The 25,897-nt window shown below is 66.1% G+C and overlaps 1 protein-coding gene across 1 annotated transcript in view; it reads left to right on the top strand.

Annotated features, from left to right (window-relative positions):
* CACNA1A (calcium voltage-gated channel subunit alpha1 A) overlaps positions 1-25,897 on the top strand; it is a 252,419-nt gene that overhangs the window by 144,455 nt on the left and 82,067 nt on the right. Inside the window, exons 11-24 of the mRNA XM_089774768.1 lie at positions 6,540-6,643; positions 7,325-7,440; positions 8,388-8,442; positions 8,733-8,827; positions 13,473-13,682; positions 14,073-14,185; positions 15,011-15,123; positions 15,879-16,010; positions 16,333-16,405; positions 20,172-20,289; positions 20,718-20,785; positions 21,619-21,725; positions 22,726-23,547; positions 24,073-24,518. Coding sequence (XP_089630894.1) covers positions 6,540-6,643; positions 7,325-7,440; positions 8,388-8,442; positions 8,733-8,827; positions 13,473-13,682; positions 14,073-14,185; positions 15,011-15,123; positions 15,879-16,010; positions 16,333-16,405; positions 20,172-20,289; positions 20,718-20,785; positions 21,619-21,725; positions 22,726-23,547; positions 24,073-24,518 — 2,572 coding nt within the window. The remainder of the gene's footprint in view (positions 1-6,539; positions 6,644-7,324; positions 7,441-8,387; positions 8,443-8,732; positions 8,828-13,472; positions 13,683-14,072; positions 14,186-15,010; positions 15,124-15,878; positions 16,011-16,332; positions 16,406-20,171; positions 20,290-20,717; positions 20,786-21,618; positions 21,726-22,725; positions 23,548-24,072; positions 24,519-25,897) is intronic.

The raw sequence follows: 25,897 nt of genomic DNA on the forward strand, positions 1-25,897 counted from the left end.
GTGCACCCGCACTTGCCCACCGAGGTGCTGATGGGGAATGACCTAGAGGAGTGGCCCCATGAATCCCAGCGGGCTCTAGTCACTACCTGGAGCCAGAGCCAGCGGGGGGCTGACAACGTGGGTCCAGGGAAGGACTCCTGGCAGCATCCTCAGGGTCCCATCCCAGTGGACACGGGGTCCAGCCAGGCTGGGACTCCGGACCTAGGCAGAGGTGGGGGACAGGTCCCGATCCCTGCCTCAGCAGCTGAATTCCAGGCTGAGGTGCAGGCAGACCCCTCCTTGCAGAGGCTGAGGGACCAGGCTGGCCTCCATGCAGCTCAGCCCCGGGGGAGAGGTGGCCAGGAGAGATTCCTGCGGGAGCGTGGGCTCCTGTTCCGTGAGTGGCTTCCCCCCAGGAAGGCGAGGGCATGGAGGGTAGAGCGGCAGCTGGTCGTCCCCCGAAAGTATCGCCTCAAGCTGCTGTATTTGGCCCACGATTCCCCCGTTGGGGGCCACCGGGGGATCCGGAGCACCCGGCTGAAGCTGCTCCAGCACTTCTATTGGCCGGGAATCTTTACAGCCGTGCAGCGGTACTGCCGGTCCTGTGACTCCTGCCAGAGGGGCGGGAAGGCCCAAGACAGTAGGAAAGTGGCTTGGGGGTCTCTACCCCAGATAGACCCTCTGGGTTTGCTGAGAGAGTTATGGGAGGGGAAGTCCTCCCTGGATGGAGCATCGGGGGTGGAAGCCGCCCTGGCTGTCCAGAGAAGGCTCACTGGGCTCATGGCCCCAGCCCGAGAGACCCTGGCCAGAGATCAAGGCCAGTGGAAGGGTGGGTGTGACCCCCGAGGACAGGCCTGTGCCAGTCGCCCTGGAGCGGGGCGGCGCGTGGACAGAGGGAAGCCAATTCATGTGGGGCCTCGCCACGGCCGGCCCGAGTCAAGGGGAGCACCCATGTCCCCAGGGCGGGTTCCCACGCAGAGGACCCGAACTTCCCTAGGTCACGAGCGGAGTGACCCTGCTCAGTTCGCTCTCGGAGGGGGGAGAACTGTGACGTAGTGGGGGTACCTAGCTGGTTTCTATGCTGCTGGCTCTGGGGTAACCCCCACTGGCTGCCGTGGGTACCACGACCCAGCAAAACAGGATGAGTCACTATGCAAACCAGTGACCAGTGGGGCTTGGGGCTCACGCGGGTGCGGACTCGTGCGCGAGGCCCAGGAGAGGGGCTTGGGGCTCACGCGGGTGCGGACTCGTGCGCGAGGCCCAGGAGAGGGGCTTGGGGCTCACGCGGGTGCGGACTCGTGCGCAAGGCCCAGGAGAGGGGCTCTGGGCTCACGCGGGTGCGGACTCGTGCGCGAGGCCCAGGAGAGGGGATTGATGCTCACGCGGGTGCGGACTCGTGCGCAAGGCCCAGGAGAGGGGCTTGGGGCTCACGCGGGTGCGGACTCGTGCGCGAGGCCCAGGAGAGGGGCTTGGGGCTCACGCGGGTGCGGACTCGTGCGCGAGGCCTGTCGTTTCCCCTTAGGCGGGGCCGTCAGGTGGCCGTGCCCAGCCGAAGGGGAGCTGCCGATGGGCTGCATCTCTCTCAGCCTTGTCCCTGCTCCAAAGAGCAGTGGGGCCCTTCCCACAGACGGGCAGGCACGCGGCTGGGCCCGTGCGCAGAATTAATGAGCTGGGGCGGCTGCTGAGTCAGGGCAAAGCACCAGGAGATGGGGGAGGCAGCGGGGTGGGGAGGGGAGCCAGGAGAGGAGAGAGCCCGCAGGCCCCGGGGGGATGGAGACGAGGGGCTGAAGCGGGGCCGGCGGTGGCTGCGCAGGCAGGAGGTGTCAGAGTGCTCGTGCTCAGCCAGGGGTCACGCGGGGGGAGGTGACACGTGACGGATGTGGGTGAGAGAGGTGACTGGCCCTTTAAGGGCAAATGGGGCCAGCCCCACTGGTGCCATAATTAGCTGCTGGGCAGCTTGAGGGGCCAATGGAAAAGGTTCCAGATCACCAGGTCTCCAGAAAGGGTGGAGCAAATGGGGGAGAAGGCGGGGGGCCCTAGTAGAAGGCAGGGCCCTGGGGGGGCAGGAATGTGTGAGGCCGAGCAGGGCCGGGGCGGGAGGGCAGACCCTCTGACCGAGGGGGGTGGGGGGGAATCCATGGCCGAGGGTTCCGGGGGGGAGAACCCGTGGCTAAGTGGGGTTGGGGTGGGGGGCCCGTGGCCGAGCGAGGCCAAGTTTGCCCCAGGGTAGGTGCTGGGGGTGGCTGGGAGATGCCTGTGTGTGTGTTAGCACTGAAGGGTGTGCCAGGGCAGCCGGAGTGACAGGTGCACTCCACATGCCCGGGCTGGGGAGCGCCAGTTCAGCCCTCTGGGTAGGAGGGGGAGCAGGCCCGGCGGGCCCTTTGTCAGGGTCCAGCCCTGGTCCCTGTACGTGCCAGGCCCGGCCGCTCGCTGGGAGCCGGCCGAGCGGTTCCCCGAGGCGCCAGGGTGCCGCCCGTCATGGCCTGATGCTCTAGAGGGGGCCGCGTCTAGGGTTACCAGGTAGACCCTCCCCCCCCAAAAAATACTGGACACACTTGATTGTGGGCGGGAGGGGCGGAGGGACTGGCTGGGAGGGGCGCGGAACTGGCCAGGAGGAAGGGAGGCGGGGCTGGCGGCGGTGGTGGTGGGGGGGGTCAGGGGCTGGCCGGGAGGAAGGGGGGGCAGGAGCTGGACAGGAGGAGGGGGGGCCAGAGGAAGGGGGGCGGGAAGCAGAGCTGGGGGGAGATCAGGGGCCGGAGGGTTGGTCAGGAGGGGGGGCTGTAGGGAGGGGGGCAGGAAGCAGAGCTGGGGGGGGTCAGGGGCCAGAGGGTTGGTCAGGAGGGGGGGCCGTAGGGAGGGGGGCAGGAAGCAGAGCTGGGGGGAGATCAGGGGCCAGAGGGTTGGTCAGGAGGGGGGCCGTAGGGAGGGGGGCGGGAAGCAGAGCTGGCGGGGGATCAGGGGCCGGAGGGTTGGTCAGGAGGGGGGGCCGTAGGGAGGTGGGCGGGAAGCAGAGCTGGGGGGGATCAGGGGCCGGAGGGTTGGTCAGGAGGGGGACCGTAGGGAGGGGGGCGGGAAGCAGAGCTGGGGGGGATCAGGGGCTGGAGGGTTAGTCAGGAGGGGGGCCGTAGGGAGTGGGGCAGGAAGCAGAGCTGGGGGGGATCAGGGGCCGGAGGGTTGGTCAGGAGGGGGGCCGTAGGGAGGGGGGCGGGAAGCAGAGTTGCGGGGGATCAGGGGCCGGAGGGTTGGTCAGGAGGGGGGGCCGTAGGGAGGTGGGCGGGAAGCAGAGCTGGGGGGGATCAGGGGCTGGAGGGTTGGTCAGGAGGGGGGCCGTAGGGAGGGGGGTGGGAAGCAGAGCTGGGGGGGATCAGGGGCTGGAGGGTTGGTCAGGAGGGGGGCCGTAGGGAGGGGGCGGGAAGCAGAGCTGGGGGGGATCAGGGGCTGGAGGGTTGGTCAGGAGGGGGGCCGTAGGGAGGGGGGTGGGAAGCAGAGCTGGGGGGGATCAGGGGCTGGAGGTTTAGTCAGGAGGGGGGCGGGAAGCAGAGCTGGGGGGGGTGCAGCCATTGGCTGCAGCTGGAGTCCAACAGGCCGCACCCCCAGCAGGCGCTCCCTCTAGTTGCTAGTAGAAGCTAGGCGGGGGCGGGGGTGGGGCTGGGAGTCACTCCTCCCACCAGGCTTCCCAACCAGAGGCTCCCAGCTGGGAGGCGGGGCTGCGACTGGCGCTGGGAGCCCCTGGTCGTGTGCAGAAATCGGGCGGGGGGAGTGGCTGGGAGTCCTGGCCCCCGTCCCGCCCCGCCCGGCTTCTGCGCGCCACCACAGGGCTCCCAGCGCCAGTCGTGGCCCCGCCTCCCAGTCGCTCCCCCGCCCCCGCCAGGCTTCCGTCCGGCGCCCAGCCGGGAATTCAGAAAATCCCGGATATTGCACATTGCACATGTCTGGGATTTTCTGAGTTTTTCTGCAGGACAGAGGGCGCAAAGGCCGGACCGTCCGGTAGAAATCCGGACACCTGGCAACCCCAGCCACGTCTCTTCTCCTGTAGGCAGCTCCTGGCCCCGGGTCCTGCTCCGATTCCACCGGGCCTCCCTGGATCTCAGTGGGGTGGCGGGTCCCTCCCCAGAGCCCGGAGAGCACAGTGAACATCAGTCAGTCCTGGTCCCGCGAGCTCATCACACTGGTGCAGGAATGAGGCCTCACCCAGGCCCCCAGCAGCGGCTCTCCCGTCCCCCAGGGGCTCCCAGTGGGTCTGCTGCAGCCAGCCTGGCTCCCGAGGCAGCTGCTCTCAGCCTTTCCAGAGCGGCTTTGCGCCAGGCCGCGCTGGGAGCCGGAGGGGATCCAGAATGGAGCCCTGCGGTAGGGCTGGGGTCCGGGGGACCTGCTGCCGGCCTCGTGGGAGCAGGCTCAGCCAGGCTCTGCTCCAGCGCCTTACCCGGCTTCAGGACACCGGCTTTGCGAGACGCCTGTGTGGCTCGCACTGCCGGCTGGGGCTGGGGGGCAGGAGCGCCAGGGCAGGCATTCCCATGGGCGTAGGGTCTGCTCAGGCCCTGATTCAAGGGCACTTGCTGGAGCCTTTCCCCTCCTAGAGCCGCTGGCTCCATGCTGGCCCTGGGACCAGCTGGCTCAGGAAGGCAGGGAACATGGCTTGGGGCCTTTCCCTGTGAGGGGCTGGGCCTGGCTGGCACCTTCCCCCGCCACGCCGCTGTTTGCTCCTGGGACTAGGGCCTGAAACTGCCCACCCGGTGTCCAGACGCCCGCTAGCCGCTCATTGGGCCGAGAGCAGCGGGGCTCGGAGCTAATGCACCTTCCCCCATCGCACTGCGCCGCTGTTTGCCCCTGGCCTGGGGGGAGCTCCGTGGAACAAGCCCTCCAGTGCAGTCCCAACCAGACAGCCGGACCCCTTCGGGCCACCCCCAAAGCCCTGGCCTTGTGCCTTCCTGCTTCCTCCGAGGCCCCTCCCCCTTCGGCTTTGCCACAGGCCTGTTGTGCTAGGTTTGCGAGGCGCCCTGGAGAATTCAGCAGCGCGGCGTCCCCTCCGGGCTCTCGCCGAGCAGGAAACGTGGCCAGCGCGAACCCTTGGCGCCCGCTGCCCCGGCCGAGCTACGCGGCTCCGGCTGTCCCGGCCGTGCCAAACGCCTGCTGCGCTCCCCCCAGAGGCAGTCGCATTTCAGCAGAGGTTTCTGCTGCTGCTTGAGGCTCTGATGAGGGAGGTGGGGACCAGACACGGAAGCAGCCGAACCGTTGGCGAGGGGCAGGCCAGCTGCGGCATGGGGGCCGACTGGCCCGCAGAGTCTGGGCGGGATGGTGCAGACAGCTTGGGGGGTGCAGGAAGCTAGGGCTGAACGCCCGGCCCAGGCAGGCGCGCCCCTGCCATCTCGTGGCAGGGAGCAGTGAAAGCCACGTAGCTGCAGGGGCACCTGCTTCCTGGCCCAGGCAACTGCTTCTCAGGTGGGGTGCGAGCCCATGCCACCGACAAGCCAGCTGGAACTCAGCCCCTGCGGGATGGGGAAGGAGCCTGGGCCTACATGGGGGCTGGCTGAGCCTGCCTCTTGGTGTAGGAGGCCGGAGGCCAGGCAACGTCTCCGTCAGGGCCCTGCGGCCCAGGCACCACCGTCCCCAGCCCCTGGGCTGTGCTCCAGGCTTGGGCGGCCAGGCGCAGGCCGCAGCCCGCAGCCCGCCGCTGCCTTCTTCCGTGGCCTATATTTAGCAGCGAGAAACGGGGGCGAGGCCTCATTAGCGGCTCAGGGAGATCCCTCCCTCCCTCCCCCTGCCCCGTCAGCCCTGGCGCCGAGCCGTTAGCCCCTTCCCTGGAGCAAGCCTGGGCCTCTCTGTGCTCCTGGGGGCCGTGGCTGCGGGAGGGGGCAGCTCACAGACAGGGCTGGGGTTTGTCAGCCAGCACCAGTCCGAGCCGGGCTGTTGGGGGGAGGAGTGTGGCCTAGCAGGCGGAGCAGGGGCTCTGCAGGCACTAGCGCTGGCTCCAGGAGGGTACGGGCAGCACCTGGCCATGTGTCCCCTCCTCTGCCCGCGTGCCCCCAACAGGCGCAAGGCAGACAGTCTGGCACTGGGCCTGTTTGTGCTAAGCCTGCGCGGGGGAGGGGCGTACCTAGGGGGCCAGGTGCCCTCTGTGGCTGGGACTGTCCCTTTCTCAGCCCTGTCCTGGCCAGTTCGCCTGGGCCTCTGTCCCGTGGGCTCTTGCCAATGGAGGCCCAGTCTGGCCACAGAACAGCGTGGGCTGGCCCCTCGTGGGGGGCGGGGTCAGTGGGTGGGGGTGAGAGCTGGCCCCTCATGGGGGGCGGGGTCAGTGGGTGGGGGTGAGAGCTGGCCCCTCGTGGGGGGCGGGGTCAGTGGGTGGGGGTGAGAGCGGGCCCCTCGTGGGCCATGGGGTCAGTGGGCAGGCCGGTGGGTGAGCGGCACAGGAGGGTGGCTTGGACCAGCCCTGTGTGGGAGGGGGCCGGTCCCAGGCCAGGTCCTTTGGGGAAATGTCACCTCAGCTCTGGGCGCTGGCCTGGGAGGTCCCAGGAGCCGCCGGGCCCTGGCCGGGGTGGCTGACTCGCTCCCTTCTCTCCCAGAGCAACGATGCCTCAGGGAACACTTGGAACTGGCTGTACTTCATCCCCCTCATCATCATCGGCTCCTTTTTTATGCTGAACCTTGTGCTGGGGGTGCTGTCTGGGTAAGTGCCCGGCCCCCGCTCGCCGCGTCCCTGCTGACTTGGGCCAGGCTGGGGCAGAGGGGCTGGGGCAGGAGGTCGGAAGACGAGGGGGGGACTGGGGCCCAGTGGTCAGAGCCAGGGGAGAGGGCGGGGCCCGGACACCTGGGCCCTGCCACTGACTTGCTGCAGTAGCTCAGTCACATCACTTCTGTGCCTCAGTCCCCCCCCCCCCCTCTCCCCGCAAAGCAGCTGCGTGGCACCAGCCTGCCTTGTCACGGGCTGAGCGCTCTGCAGGGAGACATCCGAGGACCCAGCTGCCAGGAAGTGGCCAGATCAAGCGCAGGAGGGTTTGCCATGGCTGCTGTTGGATTCCCCGGCCCACCCTTTGCATCCACAGTTGTGCCTCTCACGTGGATCCGCACATGTGCACGCATGGCTAGGTGCACGTGCCTTGCACACGTGCCGTGCGTGCACCATTCTCTGCCCGTGTAGCTGCACAGGCACAGCCGTGCAGCCCTTACACAGACGCACAGACAGCTCCTCGCCACACGCACCCTGGCCCGTCAAGCATGGGCCCACGCACGCCCTGCGTGCACACCTGGGCCTGGGGTCGTTTCTGGGGCGGGAGGGGCCCCCGCGTGACACCCAGCAGCTCCGCTGCGTGTGGGGCGCCTGGCAGAGCCTTTGCTCCCATGCCCGCAGGGAGTTTGCCAAAGAGAGAGAGCGGGTGGAGAACCGGCGGGCGTTTCTCAAGCTGAGACGGCAGCAGCAGATTGAGAGGGAACTCAATGGCTACATGGAGTGGATCTCCAAAGCAGGTGAGGACTCCTTCGCCGCAGGGCTGGGGTGCAGCCCCCTCCCTTCTCAGCTCCACTGTACTGGGGGAGCCGGGCCCGTCCCGTCCCTTCCCGCCACCTAGCCCTTTTCCTGCGGGGAGCTGCGTGTCGGATCCGTGTCCCCCACCCCGCCGCTGGGGCTTTTGTTTTCCGCTGCCAACACAACCGCACGGCTCAGTGGCCTGGATCCTCAAGGCTCCTGCAGCCGCTTGGAAATCCAGGGGAGTTAGGCACCTAACACATCTCAGGGGCTGGGCCACATTTGGCATCAGAAGCTCCGGGATCTGCCTGAAAACTCGGGCCCCTTTTGACGAGCCCGGCCCCCCTGTCCGCTCAGCAGAGCCCTGGAATCTGGTGAGCTCCACGCAGGCTCCAAATGAGTATTCCCCCTGGCCCTGAGCTCCCAGGAGCCGGCGTCTGCTTGTCCCCTCTCAGCCCCCCAAGGCAGGGCGAGGGGGTCGCTGGCCAGCCGGGAGGGCGCAGGATGCATGTGGACCCCCCATCACTTTCCATAATCCCAGTCACGCCTCTCCCCCTCAGCCCTGCTCCCTCTCTCCTGTGGCATCCCTGTCGGCTCCCCCTCAGCACACCTCCTCCTCCATGCCCCGGGGACAGGCCCACGGGGCTTCTTTCGGCACTGGACCACCTCGTGGCAGCGTGGAGCCCCGCCCCCGTGTAGCAACATGGAGCCCCACCTGCTACGTGGCAGCGTGGAGCCCTGCCCCCACGTAGCAACATGGAGCCCTACCTGCTACGTGGCAGCGTGGAGCCCCGCCCCCACGTAGCAACATGGAGCCCCACCTGCTACGTGGCAGCGTGGAGGCCCTTTGCTCTAGCCCTTCTAGCAGCCCCTCCCCACGCAGCTTGGGAGGTTTCCCTGGCGTTTGGGGCCTGCTGTTGCCTAGATTAATTCCCGGCTTTTCCCTCAGAAGAAGTGATCCTGGCGGAGGATGAGACGGAGGAAGACCCGAGGCTCCCGTTTGATGGTAAGCCGCGTGCCCCTGACTGCCGAGCGGCTCCCTGGCACCTCCGCTCACAGCTGCCTGCGCGGCAGTTGTCCGGGGCCCGGCTCGGCACAAACCAGCACTGCCCGTCTCTCTGCGAGCCCAAAAGTGACAGGGAGCAGAGAAATCCTGGGGCAGCCTAGTCCAGCGGGGGCCTGGCTGGGGGGCACTGCTGGGAGCCGGGCAGAGAGCTCGGGGCCTTCCCAGGAGGGACGGAGTCCAGCTGGGGGACCCGAAGGATAATGCCCGTTTCTCTTGCCATGTTCCTATTGTTGGAGCGCTGCGGAGACCCACCATCAAGAAGAGCAAGACAGACCTGCTGAACCTGGAGGAAGCCGACGATCAGCTGGCCGACATCTCAGTGGGTAGGTCCCAGCCTGGTGCTCGGCGTGGGAGGCACCTGGGGGGCTGGGAAGGGCAATACCGCTGCCACGACTCCCAGGCCTGGGTCACCTCCCCGCCTGCCCTTGCTGCGAGGGAGTCCAAGCCTCTGGCGGCAGCACCCAGCCCCCCAGGCCCCGTGCTGGGTCTGCCCGGGTTAGCGCTAGGCACACGCTGAGCCCCAGGCCTGCGATCGGCCAGTCCCAAAGGCGCGGGACGCGCCAGGTGCTGTGCAGGCGAAACAAGAGGTCGAAGAGATGGCGGGTGAGGATATCGTAGACAAGCGGTTCCGTGTAAGCCAGAACCAGAGCGCACTCTCTAGAGACTGACCGTAGTTGGCAGGGCACTCCTCCACAAGCAGGGCCAGCCCAAGGGGTTTGGGCCCCTAGACCGAGGGCAGGAACCTTTTTTGGTTTGGGGGCCACAGACCCACAGAAAAATCTGTTGGGGGCTGCACACAAGTGAGAAGCAAAGTGAGGAGCCCCGAGTGAGAGGCAGAAAAACGCTCCCCACGTTCCCCTGGCACGCCGGAGCCTGGGGGTCCCAGGCTAGTAGACTTTGTGTGCGCCAGCCCTGCGGGTGGGTGGCAGCACAGGCTCCCCAGTGCTGAACCTCGGGGGCCAGATCCAGGCAAGCCAGGGCCCGCATCCAGCCCCCGGCCTGAGATCCCTCACACCTGCCCTGCGCGAGCTGTGCCCTTGGCATCCGCATCCCACATTCAGCATACGCAAGAATGAGACTCTAGAATGAAATTTTACCTTCGTTTACTTGGCATTTGAAATGAACAATGTGAACATCCAAATACACGTTTTATTGATTTTTTCCCTACCTCTCATTAACCCCGACTCAAGGACACTGAGCCCTGGGCGGTTCCTTTTTCTCTGCCGGGATGTGAATTTTCTGACAAATGTTCTGCCGAAATGACCCAAAGGGTATGTCTACACTACAAAGTTAGTTCGAACTAACGGACGTTAGTTCGAACTAACTTTAATAGGTGCTACACTAGCGCTCCGCTAGTTCGAATTTGAATCGAACTAGCGGAGCGCTTAGTTCGAACTAGGTAAACCTCATTTTACGAGGACTAACGCCTAGTTCGAACTAGCTAGTTCGAACTAAGGGCTGTGTAGCCCTTTAGTTCGAACTAGTGGGAGGCTAGCCCTCCCCAGGTTTCCCTGGTGGCCACTCTGGCCAACACCAGGGAAACTCTATGCCCCCCTCCCGGCCCCGGACCCCTTAAAGGGGCACGGGCTGGCTACGGTGCCCGTGCCAGGTGCTAGCCTGCCAGCACCCAGCTAGCAGACCCTGCACCTGGCACGGCACAGAGCCACCCACCCGATGCCCCCCAGCCCACCCCCTCTTGCCGGGACCAGGCTGGCGGCTCCCGGGAGCTTGCCCTGGACCGCAAGAGGCGGGCACCTTCCTGGGCTAGTGCGGACATCGTGGACCTCGTCCACGATCTCCGCACTAGGCACAGGAAAGTGGCCGTCTAGGGCAGGAGAGCTGCCAGCCTGGCCACCCAGGACCAGGTGTGCATGAAAATCAAGGGGGTCCACTGAGACCCCCGACCCTGAGCCCTGAGCTTACAATGGCCGTCCTGGGTCAGACCAAAGGTCCATCTAGCCCAGTAGCCTGTCTGCCAACAGCGGCCAACCCTAGGCACCCTGGAGGGGATGGACCGAAGACAATGACCAAGCCATTTGTCTCGTGCCATCCCTCTCCAGCCTTCCACAAACTTTGGGCAGGGACACCACTCCTACCCTCTGGCTAATAGCACTCCATGGACCCAACCTCCATGACTTGATCTCACTTCCCTTTAAACTCTGTTCTAGTTGTAGCCTTCACAGCCTCCTGCAGCAAGGAGTTCCACAGGTTGACTATTTGCTTTGTCAACAACAACAACTTTCTCTTACTAGTTTCAAGCCTGCTACCCATTCCTTTCCTTTGGTGTCCTCTAGTCCTTCTTTATGGGAACTCAGGAAGAACTTTTCTGAATGCACCCTCTCCACCCAACCCCTGCTTTTAGAGACCTCTATCCTGTCCCCCCTCCGTCTCCTCTTTTCTAAGCTGAACAGTCCCAGTCTCTGTAGCCTCTCTTCGTCTGGGACCTGTTCCCAACCCCTGATCATGTTAGTTGCCCTCCCCTCTCCCAGCCTTTCTCTTCCCCTCTCCCACCTCCTTTTCCCAGTCTCCCCCAGTTTTTGTTCAATAAAGACAGAGTCAATGTTGGAAGAAACGTTATCTTTATTTTGTACATCAATAAGAAGGGGGGCTAAGGAAGGGTAAGTGGAAGGAGGTGAGGGAGGAATGGGGTACGAGCCCCCGATGGGGAGGACTGGGCTGGCTCTGCGGGCTTCTGGGGGTGGAAGTTCTCCTGCAGCCCCCCAATTACTCCCTCTCCCCAGATGGCAGCCTGCGGCAAGTGCACCTGGGCTGATGGCCGAGTGGTGTGATGTGCCCAGTGTGGGCACTCCGGGCACTCCAAGCCAGAACTTCTTTGCAAGCGGGGCACCCCTTAGAACTGTGTGTCCGGGGTGGGGGTCGGGACCCTTTAAGCGCAGCCCTCGGATAGCCTGAGACAGCATCTCCATGCTCTAAGTCCTCCTTTTATGCCCTGCCGGCACTGCTTCCGGCCATCCTTAAGCCCTGTTCAGAGTCCACTCAATGTGGACTTGCTAGTTCGAACTAGCAAAACGCTAGTTCGAACTAGTTTTTAGTTCTAGACGCGTTAGTTCGAATTAGCTTAGTTCGAATTAACTAATTCGAACTAAGTTAGTTCGAACTAGCGCTGTAGTGTAGACGTACCCAAAGAGAGAACAGCGTTTGTTCAACTCAGACGCCGCGCGTCCGAGTGATGAGCCAGGGAGTCCGTAACGCACGGGCGGAGAGAAATGAGGAGTTTGCAAGGCCGCGGTCAATAGAGCTGGTAGCCCTCTGTCTATTGAAACCTGTCCTGGTGGGTCCCCAACAGCCAAGAACATAAATCTGGCCAATCTTTAAAAAATGGCACCGAAGGCCAGAATTTCGGTTCTTACTGAGCATTATTGCGCTAGACTGCACAGCGGCTGGGCAGTGGGGTTTGTTAACGTGAGCAGTCAGGTGTTTGAAGATCGGGCCTTTCCTATCACTTGATCCGTAACAGTCTGCACCAAATGCACAGTATGAATCTGGCAGGTACCCGTCATTCCCTCACAAGCTCGTTAGAGCCTCCTACCAACTTTTCCATGTCGGACGCACTGCTCGTTTTTCAGGGACACCGCGTCTTCGGGGGTCATGTCGAGCAGGACAGCGGGGGTGGGTCGCTGACTGGCCCCCACCAGGCTACTGAGGCGATTAACTGCCAGACCCACTCCCAGGCGGCGGAGCCAGGCGGTGCCCTGACACGGTCGCTGTGTTTTCATACTCACGGTGTGAAACAAACGCTTCTTGGCAAGGACGGGTTGTTGTACAAGTACAGCACTTGATCCTTTGGTTTCAGAGGCTACGTCCACACTGCAGGCTCCTCCGGGAGACAGCTTCCGGAATAGCTTCGTTCAAACCAGAGCGTCCACCCTGCAGGGAAGCCAGGCCATTAGGCCGAGGCAGGTCCCCTCGAGTTAGAGCCCCAGGAAGCATTGGGGAGGAATAACGTAGCATGGCCCGGTGAGGGGTGGTTTCGACATGGCCGTAGTGGAGTGTCCGCATCCCCCCTGAAAGCGCTTCTTCGGCAGAGGCATTATTCCTCGAGGAATGCGGTTTGCCAGCGTCGGGAACAGCTCTCCGGCATCTCGATTTTCTTTGGGAATAACGCAGTTGCTGTGCTGACACTGGGATTGTTTTTCCGGAATAACGGCTGCTATTTGGGAGCAAGGGCGCAGCGCAGGCGCACCCGAAGAGATCACATATTCATAGGTTTTTAAAACAGAGGACGAAAATTCACTTGTGTCTACTGCGGTGCCCTTGCAGCCCGGGCAGGCCGGCGCTGCCTACAAGCTCCCCAAAGTCCATCCCCAGTGTCTCCAGCCCGCTTGGCTGAGACCCTTTGTCCTGCGACCAAGCCCTCGCCAGTCAAGGAGGGACTGAGACTGTGCCTGGTTTCAGCGGCTCATTGTCTGCCCCCAGACCCGTGCTGGCTCTGCGGTTCCCAGCCCGGGACGCGGCAACTGTGCATCGTGCGCCGGCTGAAAATGGGCATCGCTGTGGCCCAGACACCTGGCATGGGCGGGTGCCCGGCTCCAGAGGGCAGGCTCTTCCCCGGGGTGGCTTGGCCACCTGGAGCCTCCCGCCTCCCACGCTCTCCAGACGGGCCTCTTGGAAAGACGATGGGGCTGAGCATGACCCAGACTCTCTGCAGCGACCCCTGTTGGGTGCAGCCAGGGATCTCAGCGCCCTGAGATGCCCCCGGGCTCTCTGCCCCTGGAGGTCGCACTGCCCCCCCGTGCTGCAGTTTCCTTCGGGTGCAGGTGCCTTCCCTTGCTGCCCCGCAGAGGGTGGGAGGTTGGCCCCGGTAAGTGCACGGAGATCTGGGGGCTGTGTTACTCAGCCAGGCGGCGGGGGGAGTCGGCTGTTTCAGGGAGTCAGGAAGCCTGATCTCCTGCCTGTTCCAGCCACAATGCCTGGGACGGCTCTCACCACCCTCTCTCCCCTCTGCAGGTTCTCCCTTTGCTCGCGCCAGCATCAAAAGTGCCAAGCTGGAAAACTCCACCTTTTTCCACAAAAGGGAGAGGAGGATGCGTTTCTGTATCCGCCGAATGGTCAAAACTCAGGCCTTTTACTGGACAGTCCTCAGTCTGGTAGCACTCAACACCTTGTGTGTTGCTATAGTACACTACGGCCAGCAAGACTGGCTATCCGACTTCCTCTGTGAGTCCAGCCCAGCTGCCTCTCCCTCCCAGCCCCTCCCTGAGTCCCCTGGGTCGAGGAGTCCCCCTATGTCCTCTGGGTGCGCCCCGCCCCACAAGGCTCTGCATTTCGCCATGGGGGGGGGAGGCGCTACCCAGCCGCTGCGCCCTGCCCTGGCGAGGGCTGCTGCTTCGTGCTGGGAGACCGTGTCTGGGCCGCAGGGTTCCGCCACGCCCCCGGCACCGAGCGTCTCTGTGGGGTGCCTGTCAGATGGCCCGGTGCTCTGATGTCCCAGCGGGGAGGGTGCACGGAAGAGCGCTGGTGTGCCAGCCAGTGGGCAGCCATTGGGAGGGGTGCTGGCAGGGAGGTCTGGGCAGGTCTGAGCTCTCTCCCCCCCTCTCTCCCCCACAGACTATGCAGAATTCATTTTCTTAGGACTCTTTATGTCCGAAATGTTTATAAAAATGTACGGGCTCGGAACGCGGCCTTACTTTCACTCGTCCTTCAACTGCTTCGACTGCGCCGTAAGTCTGTGCCTTCTGGCCTGCGGGGTCTGCGCGGGGCGGCCGGGCTCGCTGCCTCGCTCAGCCAGGAGCAGCTCCATCAAGTCCCATTCTGGTGAGGTCACACCGGTGTCTGTAAGAGCAGCGAGCTGTCCTGGGGCCCTTCCAAACTAGCACTTGTACACACTCATGAGCTTTCGTGGGTCTGTGTACAGTGCACCAGATGAGTTGGAGCGAAAGTACAGAATTCGGGGGATATTGAACAGCAAAAGCAGTGACCTGACAAGCGCAGGACCCGTGTTCATGAAGTTAATGAAGTCAGGGCAGATATGTCTCATTCATAGTATTTGATGTGTGGATGTGAATATCAAAGGCGGGGAAATTGACTTTGCAGTGCGTTAACCCGTTCAGATCAGTGTAAATCTGGAGTCAGGCCTGATTCTGGTTTCCATTACACTGGTGTAACTCAGGAGTAGCCCCACTGGATTCTGCAGTTGGTCACAGCAGTGTAAATTCAAAGTAAGCCCCGTGAAGTGGATTTCCCAGGAGTTAGTCAGTGCCTGTGATCAGAATCTGGCCCCGTGGAGCTACACCTGCATGGGGCGGGAGCAGGCGTGTGCTTGTGAGCGCTGTGTGCTTTTATCCCTGCCGGGGAGGGGGGGGGGGCATGTGTGCATGCCCAGAGAGGAGCATTGGCGTGGGGAGCGCATGTGCCTGCGATCACGTGGTGGGAATACAACCTGTCCAGAGCATGCTCTCCACCCCAGGGGCGTGTGGGGGTGAGGTGTCTGCTCCGGGACCCGGCGTCCTTTACAGGCCACTGATCCGCGGCTGTGTTCCGGGCAGGTTATCATCGGGAGCATCTTTGAGGTGATCTGGGCTGTCATGAAGCCTGGCACCTCCTTTGGAATCAGCGTGTTACGAGCTCTCAGGTTATTGCGTATTTTCAAAATCACAAAGTAAGTTCTCTGGCTCCTATCGTCCCCTAAAGCGCGCGCTTGCCCCTTCTCCGAGGAACGGCCCTTCTTTCGCAGTGGGATCAGGAGTAGCTGCATGCTGGAAAAAACAGGAAGAAATGCCTCTCCCCCATTAATGCTTAAAACACGGGGAGGAGAAGTGGGGCGGGATGCTAAGAAAACAGCCTCTTATTTTTGAAATAGTGTTGACAACTGACCCATGGCCTCTGTGTGTGTTTGGGGGTGTGTGCGTGTGTGTTTGGAGTGTGCGTGTGTGTTTGGAGTGTGCGTGTGTGTTTGGGTGTAGGCGTGTTTGGGATGTGTGTGTTTGGGGGGGTGTATGTGTTTGGGGGGGTGTATGTGTTTGGAGGTATGGTTAGGGGTGTGTGTGTTTGGGGGAATGTTTGGGGTGTGTGTGTTTGGGGGGGTGTTTGGGGTGCGTGTGTTTGGGGGTATGTTTGGGGTGTGTGGGGTGGAATGTTTGGGGGGGTGTTTGGGGTGCGTGTGTTTGGGGGTATGTTTGGGGTGTGTGTGTTTGTTTGGGGAGCATGTTTGGGGGAGCGCTGGGGGGCGTATGTTTGCATAGGAGCGTGTGTTTGGGGGCGTTTGCTAGGGGTCGCCTTTACCTGTGAGCCCTAGGCCGGGCCCCGGTGGCACACACCTAAGGGCGCGCTGGGTTTGCCTTGCGCAGCCAGTGAGCCAGTCACCGTGGGCCCCTGCCCGCTGCCCTGTCACGCCGGCTTGGCCTCTCTCCGCAGATACTGGGCTTCTCTCCGCAACCTGGTGGTGTCTCTCCTGAACTCCATGAAGTCCATCATCAGCCTCCTCTTCCTCCTCTTCCTCTTCATCGTCGTCTTCGCCCTTCTGGGGATGCAGCTCTTTGGGGGCCAGTGAGTGACGGTGGGGGGAGGGGGCTGCAGGCCGAGGCCTCAGCCAGCTTCCTGCCTTCCCGAGAGCCCTGGAGCCAGTGCTCCTGACCCAGCCGGGGGCCCTGCCTAGGGCCGGGGGCTGGACTTGATGGCCTTCTGAGGTCCCTTCCAGCTCTCGGAGTCTATGACCCGCCTCCTGCAGAGGGGGGCGCCCCTGCAGCCAGCAGCCCTGCCCCCTCCCTACAGCGCCACCCAGGAGGGGCTGGGCCCGCGGCAGACACCCTGACCAGCCAGGCGCGGGTGAGTAATGCCCGGGCGTCACTTTGGTGTTTCCCCTGCGCAGGTTCAATTTTGATGACGGGACCCCTCCCACCAACTTCGACACTTTCCCAGCAGCAATAATGACAGTATTTCAGGTACGGCCGCGTGGCGCCCCGGCTCAGAGCCGGGCTGAGCGCGGTCTGGGAGGATTCCCGTCTCGGAGCCGGGCTGAGCGCGGTCCGGGAGGATTCCCGTCTCGGAGCCGGGCTGAGCGCGGTCTGGGAGATTTCCCGTCTCGGAGGCGGGCTGAGCGCGGTCTGGGAGATTTCCCGTCTCGGAGCCGGGCTGAGCGCGGTCTGGGAGATTTCCCGTCTCGGAGCCGGGCTGAACGCGGTCTGGGAGATTTCCCGTCTCGGAGCCGGGCTGAACGCGGTCTGGGAGATTTCCCGTCTCGGAGCCGGGCTGAACGCGGTCTGGGAGGATTCCCGTCTCAGAGCCGGGCTGAGCGCGGTCCGGGAGATTTCCCGTCTCGGAGCTGGGCTGAGCGCGGTTTGGGAGGGTTCCCGTCTCGGAGCCGGGCTGAGCGCGGTTTGGGAGGGTTCCCGTCTCAGAGCCGGGCTGAGCGCGGTCCGGGAGGATTCCCCGTCTCAGAGCTGGGCTGAGCGCGGTCCGGGAGGGCTCCCCGTCTCAGAGCCGGGCTGAGCGCGGTCCGGGAGGATTCCCCGTCTCAGAGCCGGGCTGAGCGCGGTCCGGGAGGATTCCCCGTCTCAGAGCCGGGCTGAGCGCGGTCCGGGAGGATTCCCCGTCTCAGAGCCGGGCTGAGCGCGGTCTGGGAGGATTCCCCGTCTCAGAGCCGGGCTGAGCGCGGTCCAGGAGGATTCCCCGTCTCAGAGCTGGGCTGAGCGCGGTCCGGGAGGATTCCCCGTCTCAGAGCCGGGCTGAGCGCGGTCTGGGAGGATTCCCCGTCTCAGAGCCGGGCTGAGCGCGGTCTGGGAGGATTCCCCGTCTCAGAGCCGGGCTGAGCGCGGTCTGGGAGGATTCCCTGTCTCAGAGCTGGGCTGAGCGCGGTCCAGGAGGATTCCCCGTCTCAGAGCTGGGCTGAGCGCGGTCTGGGAGGATTCCCCGTCTCAGAGCCGGGCTGAGCGCGGTCCGGGAGGGTTCCCCGTCTCAAGAGCCGGGCTGAGCACGGTCCGGGAGGGCTCCCTGTCTCAGAGCCGGGCTGAGCGCGGTCTGGGAGGGCTCCCCGTCTCAGAGCCGGGCTGAGCGCGGTCCGGGAGGATTCCCCGTCTCAGAGCCGGGCTGAGCGTGGTCCGGGAGGGCTCCCCGTCTCAGAGCTGGGCTGAGCGCGGTCCGGGAGGATTCCCCGTCTCAGAGCTGGGCTGAGCGCGGTCTGGGAGGATTCCCTGTCTCAGAGCCAGGCTGAGCGCGGTCCGGGAGGATTCCCTGTCTCAGAGCTGGGCTGAGCGCGGTCCGGGAGGATTCCCTGTCTCAGAGCTGGGCTGAGCGCGGTCTGGGAGGATTCCCTGTCTCGGAGCTGGGCTGAGCGCGGTCCGGGAGGATTCCCCATCTCGGAGCCGGGCTGAGCGCGGTCCGGGAGGGCTCCCCGTCTCAGAGCCGGGCTGAGCACGGTCCGGGAGGGTTCCCCGTCTCAAGAGCCGGGCTGAGCGCGCTCTGGGAGGATTCCCTGTCTCGGAGCCGGGCTGAGCGCGGTCTGGGAGGATTCCCTGTCTCAGAGCTGGGCTGAGCGCGGTCTGGGAGGATTCCCCGTCTCAGAGCCGGGCTGAGCGCGGTCCGGGAGGATTCCCTGTCTCAGAGCTGGGCTGAGCGCGGTCTGGGAGGATTCCCTGTCTCAGAGCTGGGCTGAGCGCGGTCCGGGAGGGCTCCCCGTCTCAGAGCTGGGCTGAGCGCGGTCCGGGAGGATTCCCCGTCTCGGAGCCGGGCTGAGCGCGGTCCGGGAGGGCTCCCCGTCTCAGAGCTGGGCTGAGCGCGGTCTGGGAGGATTCCCCGTCTCGGAGCCGGGCTGAGCGCGGTCCGGGAGGATTCCCCGTCTCAGAGCTGGGCTGAGCACGGTCCGGGAGGATTCCCCGTCTCGGAGCCGGGCTGAGCGCGGTCCGGGAGGGCTCCCCGTCTCAGAGCTGGGCTGAGCGCGGTCTGGGAGGATTCCCTGTCTCAGAGCCAGGCTGAGCGCGGTCCGGGAGGATTCCCTGTCTCAGAGCTGGGCTGAGCGCGGTCTGGGAGGATTCCCCATCTCGGAGCCGGGCTGAGCGCGGTCCGGGAGGATTCCCCATCTCGGAGCCGGGCTGAGCGCGGTCCGGGAGGGCTCCCCGTCTCAAGAGCCGGGCTGAGCGCGCTCTGGGAGGATTCCCTGTCTCGGAGCCGGGCTGAGCACGGTCCGGGAGGATTCCCCATCTCGGAGCCGGGCTGAGCGCGGTCCGGGAGGGCTCCCCGTCTCAAGAGCCGGGCTGAGCGCGCTCTGGGAGGATTCCCTGTCTCGGAGCCGGGCTGAGCACGGTCCGGGAGGGTTCCCCGTCTCAGAGCCGGGCTGAGCGCGCTCTGGGAGGATTCCCTGTCTCGGAGCCGGGCTGAGCGCGGTCTGGGAGGATTCCCTGTCTCGGAGCTGGGCTGAGCGCGGTCCGGGAGGATTCCCCATCTCGGAGCCGGGCTGAGCGCGGTCCGGGAGGATTCCCTGTCTCAGAGCTGGGCTGAGCGCGGTCCGGGAGGATTCCCTGTCTCAGAGCTGGGCTGAGCGCGGTCTGGGAGGATTCCCCGTCTCAGAGCCGGGCTGAGCGCGGTCCGGGAGGATTCCCCGTCTCAGAGCCGGGCTGAGCGCGGTCCGGGAGGGCTCCCCGTCTCAGAGCTGGGCTGAGCGCGGTCTGGGAGGATTCCCTGTCTCGGAGCCGGGCTGAGCGCGGTCCGGGAGGATTCCCTGTCTCGGAGCCGGGCTGAGCACGGTCCGGGAGGGCTCCCCGTCTCAGAGCTGGGCTGAGCGCGGTCCGGGAGGATTCCCCATCTCGGAGCCGGGCTGAGCGCGGTCCGGGAGGATTCCCTGTCTCAGAGCTGGGCTGAGCGCGGTCCGGGAGGATTCCCCGTCTCAGAGCTGGGCTGAGCGCGGTCCGGGAGGATTACCCGTCTCAGAGCTGGGCTGAGCGCGGTCCGGGAGGATTCCCTGTCTCAGAGCTGGGCTGAGCGCGGTCCGGGAGGATTCCCTGTCTCAGAGCCGGGCTGAGCACGGTCCGGGAGGGCTCCCCGTCTCAGAGCTGGGCTGAGCGCGGTCCGGGAGGATTCCCTGTCTCAGAGCTGGGCTGAGCTCGGTCCGGGAGGATTCCCCGTCTCAGAGCCGGGCTGAGCGCGGTCCGGGAGGATTCCCTGTCTCAGAGCTGGGCTGAGCGCGGTCCGGGAGGGCTCCCCGTCTCAGAGCTGGGCTGAGCGCGGTCTGGGAGGATTCCCTGTCTCGGAGCTGGGCTGAGCGCGGTCCGGGAGGATTCCCTGTCTCAGAGCTGGGCTGAGCGCGGTCTGGGAGGATTCCCTGTCTCAGAGCTGGGCTGAGCTCGGTCCGGGAGGATTCCCCGTCTCAGAGCTGGGCTGAGCGCGGTCTGGGAGGATTCCCTGTCTCAGAGCTGGGCTGAGCGTGGTCCGGGAGGGCTCCCCGTCTCAGAGCTGGGCTGAGCGCGGTCTGGGAGGATTCCCTGTCTCAGAGCTGGGCTGAGCTCGGTCCGGGAGGGCTCCCCGTCTCAGAGCTGGGCTGAGCGCGGTCTGGGAGGATTCCCTGTCTCGGAGCTGGGCTGAGCGCGGTCCGGGAGGATTCCCCATCTCGGAGCCGGGCTGAGCGTGGTCCGGGAGGGCTCCCCGTCTCGGAGCCGGGCTGAGCACGGTCCGGGAGGGTTCCCATCTCCTGGGGTCCCTTGTTCTTTTCCCTTTCAGATCTTGACTGGTGAAGACTGGAACATGGTGATGTATGATGGTATCAAATCTCAGGGCGGAGTCAAGCAGGGCATGGTGTACTCGGTCTACTTCATTGTTCTGACCCTGTTTGGGAACTGTATCCTTGGCCTGCCGCAGCCCCAGCACGCTCCTGGGTTCCGGGATGGGAGTGGGGTGTAGTGGTCAGAGCAGGAGGGGTTCGGAATCAAGGTAAATGGGATTAGGATAATGGCGACTGTTCCCGCAGTGGTGGGACGTCCCAGGGCCAGTGGATGGCTGCACAGAAGGGCTGTGGGCCCGTCTGCGAGGGGAGGCGCAGTGTCTTTCGGGGCTCCGCTGTCCCAGTGCAGGGGATGAGCCTGAGGCTGGGGCGGGCGGCTGAGGACGTGCCGGGTACCCGGGGCCCGTCCTTGGATGCAGGAGAGCCCAGGGCTGAGGGGACGAGAGCGCGCGGATGTGCGTCGAGGCCGGGAGAGCCACGGGGCCGTGCCTGGGCTCCTTGTGGCCCCGGGCCTTGCGGGTGCTCTGCCTTGACTGCCTCCCCAGACACCCTGCTGAACGTGTTCCTGGCTATCGCCGTGGATAACCTGGCCAATGCACAGGAGCTCACCAAGGTGGGAGCAGCCCCCCGCCCTCCTGCCAGCCGGAGCCGGGAGTGGGGGCTTCAGGAGCCCTCAGGGAGCTGGCTGGCAGTCTGCCGTCACCTGGCTCCTACCCCCACTCCTGGGGCCTTGCCAGACTCCTGGCTCCCCACCCCAACAAGTGAAACACTCCCCTGCCCGCCCCTTGGCCCCAGCCTTTCCTTTCCCCGGGAGAGATGCTGATTACACAGGACTCCTCAGCTGTGTGTCATGGGCCCTGTACTGCCAGCAGCTCAGGGTGCTGTTGGACGAGGGGCTCACACCTTCCTCTGAAGCATGAGACCCGCCACAGCTGGCGACAGGACACGGGTTGGGGTGGGCCAGTCTTCCGAGGCGGTACAGGCTGCCGGGGCTCATGGGGTGGGAAGGTCAGGGTGGCAGGGTTTGTCCCTGTAGTTCCTCAGTTTGCTCTGCGGCGCGGGGGTCCGCTGCCATTGCCCGCGCTCACCTGGCTCATCCGTTCCCCACCAGCGCGGAGGCTCGGGCATCAGCAGTCCCAGCGGCCCATGGCTTGCCCCGGTTCAGGCTCCTGAGGGCTGGAGTGCTTTGGCCTAATGCCCTGTGGGAGGTCTGCTGGCTTTGGGCCCCTAGCCCCCCTTGGCTGCAGTGGAACGGAGGATGGGCGCCCTCGCCTTGTGGCCGGGCCCGGGGCTCCATGTGTCGCTGCTGGCAACGCTGCAGCAGGCTTGTCGCCCTCTGTGTGGCCTCCCCCGGCGGGGACAGAGCCATGGCACCAAGCCAGGGGAGCCCCCCATTCTGTTGCCAAAGGGGCCCGGAGTCAGGCAGGGCTGGTCTGTGCCTTGCAGGACGAGCAAGAGGAGGAGGAGGTGGCCAACCAAAAACTTGCACTACAGAAAGCCAAGGAGGTGGCGGAAGTGAGCCCTCTGTCCGCAGCCAACTTGTCTATAGCAGTGTAAGTGCTGTAGGTAGCTGGGCCGCTGGTGGGGCGGACGCGCTGGCCGTGGGGCCGCTCCCGGCTGTGCCTGTTCCAGCCCTTCCCCACAGGGGGCGCTGTGAGGCACAGGGCAGGCCGGCTGTGGGGAGAGCTCCCGGCTGTGCCTGTTCCAGCCCTTCCCCACAGGGGGCGCTGTGGGGCACAGGGCATGCCGGCTGTGGGGGGAGCTCCTGGCTGTGGCTGTTCCAGCCCTTCCTTGCAGGGGGCGCTGTGGGGCACAGGGCTTGCCAGCTGTGGGGGGAGCTCCTGGTTGTGGCTGTCCCAGCCACTCCTTGCAGGGGGCGCTGTGGGGCACAGGGCATGCCAGCTGTGGGGGGAGCTCCTGGTTGTGGCTGTCCCAGCCACTCCTTGCAGGGGGCGCTGTGAGGCACAGGGCATGCCAGCTGTGGGGGGAGCTCCTGGTTGTGGCTGTCCCAGCCACTCCCTGCAGGGGGCGCTGTGGGGCACAGGGCATGCCAGCTGTGGGGGGAGCTCCTGGCTGTGGCTGTCCCAGCCACTCCCTGCAGGGGGCGCTGTGGGGCACAGGGCATGCCGGCTGTGGGGGGAGCTCCTGGCTGTGGCTGTCCCAGCCACTCCCTGCAGGGGGCGCTGTAGGGCACAGGGCATGCCGGCTGTGGGGGGAGCTCCTGGCTGTGGCTTTCCCAGCCACTCCCTGCAGGGGGCGCTGTGGGGCACAGGGCATGCCGGCTGTGGGGGGAGCTCCTGGCTGTGGCTGTCCCAACCACTCCCTGCGGGGGGCGCTGTGGGGCACAGGGCAGGCCGGCTGTGGGGGGAGCTCCTGGCTGTGGCTGTCCCAACCACTCCCTGCAGGGGGCGCTGTGGGGCACAGGGCAGACCCGCTGTGGGGGGAGCTCCTGGCTGTGGCTGTCCCAGTCCCTCCCCGAGGGGGCGCCTGGGGGGGGAGCGCAGGGGCGGGTTCTAAGGCTGTCCCAAGAATCTCTCCCTGCTTCGGCTCCAGGAAAGAGCAGCAGAAGAACCAAAAATCCTCCAAGTCGGTGTGGGAGCAGAGGACGAGCGAGATGCGGAAGCACAACCTGCTGGCGAGCCAGGAAGCCCTGTACACCGAGGTGGAGCCCGAGGACAGATGGAAGGTGACCTACGCCCGGGCCATGCGGCCGGACATCAAGACCCACCTGGACCGGCCGCTGGTGGTGGACCCTCAGGAGAACCGCAACAACAACACCAACAAGACCCGGCCCGAGCCCGCCACGGAGCCGCGCTTCGGCCAGCAGCGGGCGGAGGAGTTCCTGCGCAAGCAGGCCCGCGCCCACGAGCGCACTCGGGACCTCGGCGGCTCCCGCGGCTACGAGCAGCCTGACGCCGAGGGGGGCGAGGCCCGACGCCCGCGCAGCGGGACCGACCTGAGTCAGGACGGCGCCTACCGGGAGCTGGCCCACCCCAGCCAGGCCCACGAGAGCAGCCAGGAGCAGAGCTACCGGGACAGCCCCGCCGAGCGCGTCCGGGCTGCCGACCCCCACCGCCGGCACCGGCCCGGGGGCAGCAGAGAGAGCCGCAGCGGGTCGCCCCGGGAGGCCGAGCGGGATCACCGGCGGCACCGGGCTCACCGCCGGGTGGCAGAGGAGGGCGGCGGGGGCCGGGACGAGGGCAGCAAGGCGGAGCGGCGGCTGCGGCACCGGGAAGGGAGCCGGCCCTCCCGCGGGGACCCGGAGGCCGAGCCGCCTGACGGGGAGCGGCGCCGGCGCCACCGCCACACCGCGCAGTCCACCTACGAGGCCAACGGCAGGAGGGACGACAAGGAGAGGCGGCATCGGCGCAGGAAGTGAGTGGGGGCCCCGCGCTGCTTTCAGGGGGGCACTGGGGATGCAGCGCCCGGCCCCCTTGCTTCTGCCTGGAGCACTGGACTTGTAGCAGGGGCAGGGAGGGGCCGAGCGGGGGGGGGCTCCCTGTTCAGAAGGCAGGGCCCTCCCCTCCCGCCGCTGGCAGTGGGCCCAGGGCTGGGCTGGAGAGCAGGGCCCCGTGGGTCCAAGGGGCCAGGAGAAGGGAAGCCAGGCCTGGAGCCGATGGGGCACATCAGCTTTCAGCCAGGGCCCTGTGGCTCCCCTTTGGGCCGAGATCGGCACCGTGTCCTCCTGACACGGCCCGCGGGGCCTAGGCCGAGACCACGAGCTCCAGAGAACGTGTCCCAAAGGGAGGTGACTGGCAGCCGCTGACCCTGGCGCCCCCCCGAGGGAAGGCCTGGTCCCCGCCCTGCCCCCCGAGCCAGCGTTTCAGTGGGGCCGGAGCAGCAGTGGGGACACGGGGGGCCGCCTGCTCCCTGACTCATTCCTTTGGGTTGCTGCCGCAGAGAGAACCAAGGCCCCGGCCCGGCGCCCGGCCCGCACCTCTCCACCACGCGCCCGATCCAGCAGGACATGGGGCGCCGGGAGCCGCAGGTGGCGGAGGACATAGACAACATGAAGAACAACAAACTCGCCACCACGGAGCCTGCTAACCCCCCCAACGCCAGCCACCTGGCGAGCCCAGCCATGGCCGGCCACCACGCCAACTGCACGGCCCCCCGGGTGCCCCATAGCCTGCCTGGCCCCCTAGGACCCTGCCAGAACGCGGCCAACCGCCAGGCCCCCAGCCACCCGGCCCCGCCCGGGCCCCCGCACCCGCCCGAGAACAGCCTGATCGTCACCAACCCCAGCACCCAGAACAACCCCAGCAAGGCTGCCAAGAAGCCAGAGCACACGGCCGTGGACATCCCAGCCCCCTTCGCGCCGCCCATCAACAACAGCCTTGTGCAAGGTAGGCACAAGCATGGGGCGCCCCGGGCAGGGCGCGTGGGACCCCGGCATAGGCGCGGGGGGGGGCAGGGCGCGTGGGACCCCGGCGTAGGCGCGGGGGGGGGGCAGGGCGCGTGGGACCCCGGCGTAGGCACGGGGGGGGGCAGGGCGCGTGGGACCCCGGTGTAGGCGCGGGGGGGGGGGGGGGCAGGGCGCGTGGGACCCCGGCGTAGGCGCGGGGGGGGGGGCAGGGCGTGAAGGACCCCCGTGTAGGCGCAGGGGGGCAGGGCGCGTGGGACCCCCGTGTAGGCGTGGAGGGAGTAGGGTGTGCGGACCCCGGTGTAGGCGCAGGGGGGCAGGGCGCGTGGGACCCCGGCGTAGGCGCAGGGGGGCAGGGCGCGTGGGACCCCGGCGTAGGCGCGGGGGGGGCAGGGCGCGTGGGACCCCCATGTAGGCGCAGGGGGGCAGGGCGCGTGGGACCCCGGTGTAGGCGCAGGGGGGCAGGGCGTGTGGAACCCCCGTGTAGGCGCGGAGGGAGTAGGGTGTGCGGACCCCGGTGTAGGCGCAGGGGGGCAGGGCGCGTGGGACCCCTGTGTAGGCGCGGAGGGAGTAGGGTGTGTGGACCCCGGTGTAGGCACAAGGGGGAGGACGCGGGGGACCCCGGCGTAGGTGTGGGGGGGAGGGCGCATGGGACCCCGGCCTAGGTGTGGGGGGGAGGGCACATGGGACCTCGGCCTAGGTGTGGGGGGGAGGGCGCATGGGACCCCGGCGTAGGTGTGGGGGGGAGGGCACATGGGACCCCGGCCTAGGTGTGGGGGGGAGGGCGCATGGGACCCCGGCGTAGGTGTGGGGGGGAGGGCGCGGGGGACCCCGGCCTAGGTGTGGGGGGGAGGGTGCGGGGGACCCCGGCGTAGGTGTGGGGGGGAGGGCGCATGGGACCCCGGCCTAGGTGTGGGGGGGAGGGCGCATGGGACCCCGGCGTAGGTGTGGGGGGGAGGGCGCGGGGGACCCCGGCCTAGGTGTGGGGGGGAGGGTGCGGGGGACCCCGGCGTAGGTGTGGGGGGGAGGGCGCATGGGACCCCGGCGTAGGTGTGGGGGGGTATGTCTACACTACCCCGCTAGTTCGAACTAGCGGGGTAATGTATGCATACCGCACTTGCTAATGAAGCCCGGGATTTGAATTTCCCGGGCTTCATTAGCATAAGCGGGGAGCCGCCATTTTTAAATCCCCGCTGCTTCGAACCCCGTGTAGCGCGGCTACACGGGGCTCGAACTAGGTAGTTTGGACTAGGGTGCCTATTCCGAACTACCGGTACTCCTCGTTTCACGAGGAGTAACGGTAGTTCGGAATAGGACCCTAGTCCGAACTACCTAGTTCGAGCCCCGTGTAGCCGCGCTACA

Source organism: Pelodiscus sinensis, chromosome 31 (assembly GCF_052426305.1).
Source record: "Pelodiscus sinensis isolate ZL-2025 chromosome 31, ASM5242630v1, whole genome shotgun sequence".
Taxonomy (NCBI): Eukaryota; Metazoa; Chordata; order Testudines; family Trionychidae; genus Pelodiscus; species Pelodiscus sinensis.